At 37.7% G+C, this 7575-nt stretch overlaps 1 protein-coding gene across 1 annotated transcript; it reads left to right on the top strand.

The window, feature by feature from the left end:
* Nucleotides 1-4923: 4923 nt before the first annotated feature.
* On the top strand, nt 4924-7051 carry pus1 (pseudouridine synthase 1). Its single transcript, XM_010746698.3, has 6 exons — nt 4924-5239; nt 5329-5555; nt 5644-5781; nt 5863-5965; nt 6048-6748; nt 6841-7051. The coding sequence occupies exons 1-6, from the start codon at nt 5176-5178 to the stop codon at nt 6871-6873; spliced, it is 1266 nt and encodes a 421-aa protein (XP_010745000.2). The 5' UTR covers nt 4924-5175; the 3' UTR covers nt 6874-7051.
* The last annotated feature ends 524 nt before the right edge of the window (nt 7052-7575 follow it).

Below are 7575 nucleotides of genomic sequence, written 5' to 3'. Positions count from 1 at the left end.
CTATGGTCACTTAACATTACAATACTCTTTTTATATATCATGCCACTTTTTATCCTCAGTACCTGTCTGTTTTTGAAGGTTGATTGTTTTTCGTGTTTATTGTGTAGGTTATAGATATTTCTGTCTGTTTATTGTGTTTTTTTAACTCTGTGGTGTATGCTACACTTTCCTCTGCTGCTGTAACAAGTAAATTTCCCCGTGGTGGGATGAATAAAGTATATCTAATCTGATCTAATCTAATCTAATCTAATCTAATCTAATCTAATGATCCCCCACTCCCACCATTAAACACATAACCTTACAGGACTATATGCAAAATATGCACCAATACAATGACTGTTACTGCCACTGTACCAGTCACTGTAATACTTTAAATACTGTAAAACACTGTCACTTTACTCTGCCTGCTGTAAATTTGTCACTTTACCCTTACTCTATCAGTATTTCAAATAGTATATGCAACATATATTAATATAATAATATATATTTGTATAGTATGTTTATATCTATTTATACAGGTATACTTGAATATAGTATAGTCACAATCTTGTACAGTGTAAAGCACATTTATACACATTTTTCACATTCTATTTCAGTATATTTTGTATTATATGCATAGATTTCTTTCTCTTATATTCTATTTTAGTATATTTTAGTATATTTTAAATGTTTTTTTTTTTACTTCTTCAGCCTATTTCTGTTTTAATTTTACTGCTTAGTGCTCTTAATGCTGAGCTCACCTATTCCTCTTGTGCAACACATTTCATTGCATTGTTGACCCTGCCAGCATATGACAAATAAAGTTGAAACTTTCCGCTCTACCTTATCAATGGGAAAACTAACAAATTCAAATGCTCATATTCAAAAAAAACAAAGAATCTATCTTTTGGAATTATTTAAAATACACCATACTGATGTAGACTGACTACAGATGTGGTTTTGTAGTGGTCAAGTAGTTTGCTGTCATACCTTTAATTTCAGTTTCTTCTATAGTTCATATACAACTGAATAATTGAGATTTCTCTCTGTATATATGCAGTATTTTATGTTTTTTTTATACATGTATTTAACTAAGGAATTGTCTCAGATTATTACATTACACCACAATAATGAACAATTTGCTGATGTTATTGGGGGACAGTGTTCCCCTAATAATTTGTACTTTACTGTGAAACATTCTTCAGCCTTCTGCCCTACATTGAGTGAGAGTTGCACATAAATGAAGATACAAGTTTGGATGTATATAAACCCCTATTTTTACCCCCAAAAATGTTGCAAACACAAGTATTGGTTATCGTGATATCAGTCTTTTATTTGTCCATGTTGTGTGAGCAGAATCAAAGCAGTGTCAGTGCTATATAACACAGTCATTATCATTTGCTCTGTGACTTTTATTAGAGTGTCAGAAAGAATCTGTAGTAGTTCTAAAAGTTGTCTTTGAAATGATACTGAAAGCAGTCAGACATATTTTATCCTTCTTGTGCTCATGTTCCTGTCTTGGCTGTGATGCTGACCTCATAGGTCACTAAAAGAATCCTTTAAGCAGTTCAAATCAGAACCCTGACAGCCGATGAGATAGCTCCTGTGTGAGATGGTTTCTGTCTTTTGCAGCCTACAGTATCTGCTGTCTATCTGAAAGTTATTTTCAGACACTGTGATTAATGTGTGCTGCCACAATCAGACTCCTGCTCGACGACAAGGAAAGACCAAATCTGTGCAGCTAGAGTGACAGTTGGGATAGCCCGATAAAAATAAAATACAATAAAACCTCCATCTGAAGCTATTCATAGTCTGAGCAGCTTCAGATAAGAATGAAAAAGTGCAGTAGATGAAAGACAGGCTGTCATAGATTATTCAGCTAACATTCTTTTCATACAAATTAACTCTCGCTATATTTTACTGTGATTTTTTTGAATGCCAGCGAACAACTATTTGCAGTTCCTTGTCGGTTTTATGTGACTAAAGTAGACACAGTAATGTCATCTGTTGTGCTTCATCAACAAGAGACATGATGAAGAGAAAATGAATCATTCTCATGACACATTTAACCTCTTAATACATAAATATGTTTTGGGGAGTTTTTGGGAAGATAAGGCTGCAAAAATAAATGATATATTTTATACGCTGTATGGAGCATAATGTATTGGAGTAGGTACAGTAGGTAACAGTGAGTAACTATACAGACTCCAACCAAAATAGATCCAAGGTCAGGGTCACTTCTGCAGCATGCTGAAAATTAAACTCTTGTGTATGATGACAAAATGGATTCATTTTAAGAGCAAAGTAATTTCAATTTCAAGCTGAATAGATATTCAATAGTCCATTGTCATTGCTAAACAGCACACAGTGTTTTAAATAGCAGAAGGATGAAAGTTATCACAAGGCAGACTCACAGTCTATCTCTAATTCTTAGTTGGATGTAGCATCATTACATACTTAACTTAAATGTTTATCAGACGTGATGCTCTGTAAAATTATAGCATTGTGCTTGAATAAATAGATATCATCAGGTTTAAGAGCAGCTCACACTGTGCAAATCCAATTAAAAAACAAATGTTAACAGGGATATTTCCTCCCTTCAAATTCATTCACTTACAAGTCACTCCATTCCCTTTTCACATTTGACAAATATCTGATATTTGTTTTGTACGGCGACTTATATAACTCAGCCAGCAGGGCAGAGGCTTTAACAGCTGTGGCTGTCTTTGCAATGCGGATGGTTTTTAATTAATTATTTTTGGTTGTATGTGGGGGCAGTGGCAGAGGCAGCCAATTTCAGTCCAAGCTGATCTAATCTGAAGGTTTTGCTGTGGCTCTTTCCCTGTTAAAACATTTTTTAAAAAGGATTGTGGCCAGCTCACACTATGTAGGCGTACAGGTGATTGTGAGCCTTGTAGAAAAAGTTTAGGTCTGTTTCTGGAGGCCAATTCACCCTCTTTGAAGAACCCTTCTTTGGAATCAGATTGGTGGTTCTTATTTCTTTTTTTTCTTTTTTTTATTTTATCAGACATCAAATGAGACATCTCAAGACACTGGGGACAAAAACAATGCTGGATTTGTTTATGTGAGGCTCCAGGAGACAGATGGACTTTTCTGCTGGTTCTTAAAGAGACACAATTAACGTGTCACATAAGGTTTTCAAATTAAAAGACTCTTTTGTCATTTGCACCTATACTTAAAAGTTATTGTAAGACATTTGAGTAGGACAACATAAATAGACAATCACCACTTGTGAAGTGGAAAAAGTCTGCGTCTACACTCACAGCGATTTCACAGTGTTCATTTTGGGATTTAACACTTACTCATGTCCTTGTTTGCTACTGTCAAAGAGAAGGCTATGTAAAGCACATGCTAATTTATCTAAAAATACTCCTCCTCTGACCTGTTTCATCCACCAAAACCACATCAGCTGCATCACCAGTCTTAGAGAATCACCGGCTCACATTAAGTAATCACCAGTGTCCAGTAAGCTCGGCGTTTGTGCCTTTGAAAAATGGGCACATGCCGTGTGTGATATGGGATTATAGCAACCTTTTTCTTTTTCTCATAGCATGTCTATATTTGGAGAAAAGTAGTTGATCACCTTATAAGGTGTTATGAAAAAATTCAAGGGTGCATTCTAAGGCCATTCCAGGATGAGAGGTTTAAAGGTCTGGCCTCTTGGCAACTGGTATCCCTACAGTAGCTGTTGTGGTGTCCTTGAGAAACACATAAACACATCGGTGCTCTGGAAGTGCTGAAACTCTTTGCCATTATGAGTTACGCACATGCATTACACTCACATGAGTCACAGCACATTATGACAAGTGGCTACTGTAAATTAATATAGTTGGACTTCTTTATATGGACTAAAAATAATGAAGAAAGTCTTTGGCCACATTGCAACATGTCCTGATAAACATTTAGACACAACCAGCCAGTCAATACAACAAGGTATTGTGTATTAAACATGATATGAAAATTAGTCAAACAAAGCTCAGTTGTTACGGTTCCGACTTTCTTACTGATAGACCTTCACTGAGGGGAAAAATCTTGTCTGTCTCTTGAGTATAACAACATTTATTATGATAAGTTAATAAGATTGCAATCAATAACCTGAAATACAAGTTGGTAGCCTGAGCATTAGGAAACAAATATTATAAGCGACTGGATGACTTATCTATTTGTGGAATTTTGCTGCACTCAAGTGGGCAAAAACATTATTACATGTGTTTTCTGTCAATGTTATCCGGCTGCATGCAGTGCTCTTTGTTCTCTATTCCTCTACTGAATGTAAACACATGAGAGCATTATTATTTCAGGCTAAACTGACTTCCATATCAACAGCTGTTGGCTATATGCTTACATAATGCAAGTTTGTTAGTGGACATAACATTATAATAGATCAATCCTTGAACATGTGCAACAGTGGCTTTTAGATGTATCTCTCTCTTAGATGAAGGGGCTTCATAAAAGACGAAATTAGGCGATTAAAAAGGTTAAATTAGTTCATCTATGTGGATGTAAATCATAAAGCTTCAAATAAATGAACAGTACAATTCATATCGGTCATTACATTATTGTATTTTGTCCACAAGGAGGCTTCATTTCTTCAATTTCTTTTTTCCTCCCCAAACTTTATTGTAAGAACAAACAAACAGATAAAGAATTCACATTGTACAATAGTAACATAGTTACATGATAGTATAATAAGGTTTAAAAGGGAAAAGCAAAAATAAAACTTAGATGTGACAGACTTTGTAATCTTATAAATAAAGTTGTAGTTATAACTGTTGTGACAGGTTACTGGTTGAAAATATCTGCATGAATATTCATCATAGATGGACATTTCTTATTAGTAAGATTTAAAATAATAATCAATCAAAAATAGCTTAAATGATGATTTCTTTCATTTCTTGCTTTGACGTATGCAGACAAGTCTCGCGATATTTGCGACCCGAGGTCAAAGTTGACATTGGCCATGTGTGGATGTTGCAGGACTGTTGGCCACAGCTACAGATTGCACCTTAATTGTAATTATTTACGGACGTAGTCATCGAAACTCTGGTTGATCAACTCATTTATGTTTTTAGGAGGTTTGTATATGTCGTTAACGGGTGATTAAAGTCATCTTTTGTCCCGCGTTAGTTTCCGTAGCATGCATGTTGTAGCTGCACAAACTTCTGAGGATGGGACATGTTTAAAATCCGACCACTGCTCAGTGCCTTGATTAACCAGAGACTGACGTTAGAGAGAAACGGTAAGCAGATCCAGCATGACAGTGTGGATGTGTTCAGTCTGCAGAGCTGTGTCTGACTCCTTTCCCTTTTTTTTTTTTTTTTTTACCAGGTGGCTTGTATAACTTCCTTTGCATGATGAGTGAAGCATCCAGAGACGAGCAGACGGCCAAGCCCCTGAAAAGATCCAACGAGGAAAATGAAGACAGTGCAGAGAGGGCACAGGATGCAAAGAGGATAAAAGCAGAGGGCGAACAGGCTGAAGATGAAAAGAAATACCCCAAAAAGAAAGTGGCCCTCCTCCTGGCTTACTCTGGGAAGGGATATTATGGCATGCAGGTATAAACTGTAGCTGTTTATCCTCTCTTATTATCATTTTTTTCTCTCTGCCCTTGATTTTCTTACGTCTCGCTGACTTTAATTTCAGAGAAATCCTGGAACCACCCAGTTTCGGACCATTGAAGATGATCTGGTCACTGCGCTTATTAAATCTGGATGCATTCCTGAGAACCACGGCGATGAAATGAAGAAGATGTCTTTCCAAAGATGTGCCAGAACAGATAAGGTATGGGTTCGTGTCCTAATAAGACATTAGAAGACTGTGCATCGTCGTCATTGTGACAATATGTTATTTGAATTTGTTCAGGGTGTGTCTGCGGCTGGTCAAGTGGTGTCTCTAAAGGTGCGGTTGATTGAAGACATCGTTGAAAAAATCAATGGACATCTGCCGCCTCAGATCAAAGTGCTCGGTGAGACATTGACACTGATTTTGTTTCTCATAATCCGGTTTTATTCGGCGCAGCAATCAAATGTTCACGTCTGTCCTGACAGGTCTTAAACGGGTGACCCAGAGTTTCAATTCCAAAAACAACTGCGATGCTCGTACGTACTCTTATATGCTTCCAACAGTGGCCTTTTCCCCAAAAGACTATGACACTGGGAATATAGCAGCCTTTCGCCTTGAGCCAGAGACACTTCAGAGGGCGAACCGTCTGTTTGCTCTATACAAAGGCACCCATAACTTCCACAACTTTACCTCTCAGAAGGCTCCAAGCGACCCCAGTGCCCGCCGCTACATCACGGAGATGTCTTGCGGAGAGCCTTTCATCAACAACGATACCGAGTTTGCGGTGATCACCGTGCGAGGCCAGAGCTTCATGATGCACCAAATCCGCAAGATGATCGGCCTGGTGATTGCTGTGATAAAGGGATATGCGAAGGAGGACGTGTTGGAGAGGAGCTGGGGACAGGAGAAGGTAGACGTGCCCAAAGCTCCGGGACTGGGGTTGGTCCTGGAGAGGGTTCATTTTGACCGATACAACAAACGTTTCGGAGGGGACGGGCTGCATGAGCGGCTGGAATGGGAACGCGAGGGGGAGGCGATCAGGGCCTTTAAGGAGGCTCACATCTACCCCACCATTGTTGAGACGGAATGTCAGGAGGGCTCCATGGTCAGCTGGATGTCCACGCTTCCTGTCCATGACTTTGAAGAGACAGCTACCGTCACACAAGACAATAAGGACCAGAAACAGGTATCTGATGATAAAAGAGTAACACTGTTTGTTTTCAACCTTTAATGTTTGATGTACATATTTGTATTCATTGTTGCTCTCTGTTCCCACAGGACAACGCAGATGTAGGAAACGAGGCCGACTAGGTCATCCTGTGACATTTTCTCACCAAATCATTCTCTCTTGTTGGGAATCCGCTTTCTATTTAGTATATCTTCCAAGATTGACATTTTTTTGTGGATTTAAATTCTGCTTCTCTTATACAAATGTTATTAAACAAACATCAAGATAATAAAAGCCTTGCTGTTCTTGATTGTACCCTGATTGTGTCCCAATGTTAATTACAGTACACTCTAACAAATATGGATAGCGTCTCCCATCCTGTGTCAGAAAAGCTGGTAGACTCTTTCTCTTGTAAGCTCACTGCGAAGAATAAGTTAGTTTTTTCACGTGTATCTTAATATAATACTCACAAATTAATCTGCACATGGAAGGAGTTACTGGTTGCTGTAGTCGTTGCAACTAACCCCAACTCCGCTGTAAGAGTATGATGATGAGTCCAGCTTTAATGCTTTAATCAAATCTATTTTTTGGTAAATTTCAGTGATGACTTATTTAGGCAGACCTGTTTTATTTTACACAAAGATACATTATGTTCATGGCCTGGGTCAACATTTTAAAGCCATTTAATGCCTTTTGTTGTTTTGTCATTGGTATCGTTGAGACAATCCTTATTAGTATAAATAAACCATGGAAATGGAATGAGAAACTTTAAGAAAACCTTTTATTTTCAGTCCATCTTTTATTGCTACAAACTATGAAAGTAAACATCAGTATTAAAACCGGAC

The sequence above is a fragment of the Larimichthys crocea genome, chromosome IX, assembly GCF_000972845.2.
Source record: "Larimichthys crocea isolate SSNF chromosome IX, L_crocea_2.0, whole genome shotgun sequence".
In the NCBI taxonomy this organism is placed as follows: domain Eukaryota; kingdom Metazoa; phylum Chordata; class Actinopteri; family Sciaenidae; genus Larimichthys; species Larimichthys crocea.
This window is presented reverse-complemented; position numbering and strand designations above follow the sequence as displayed.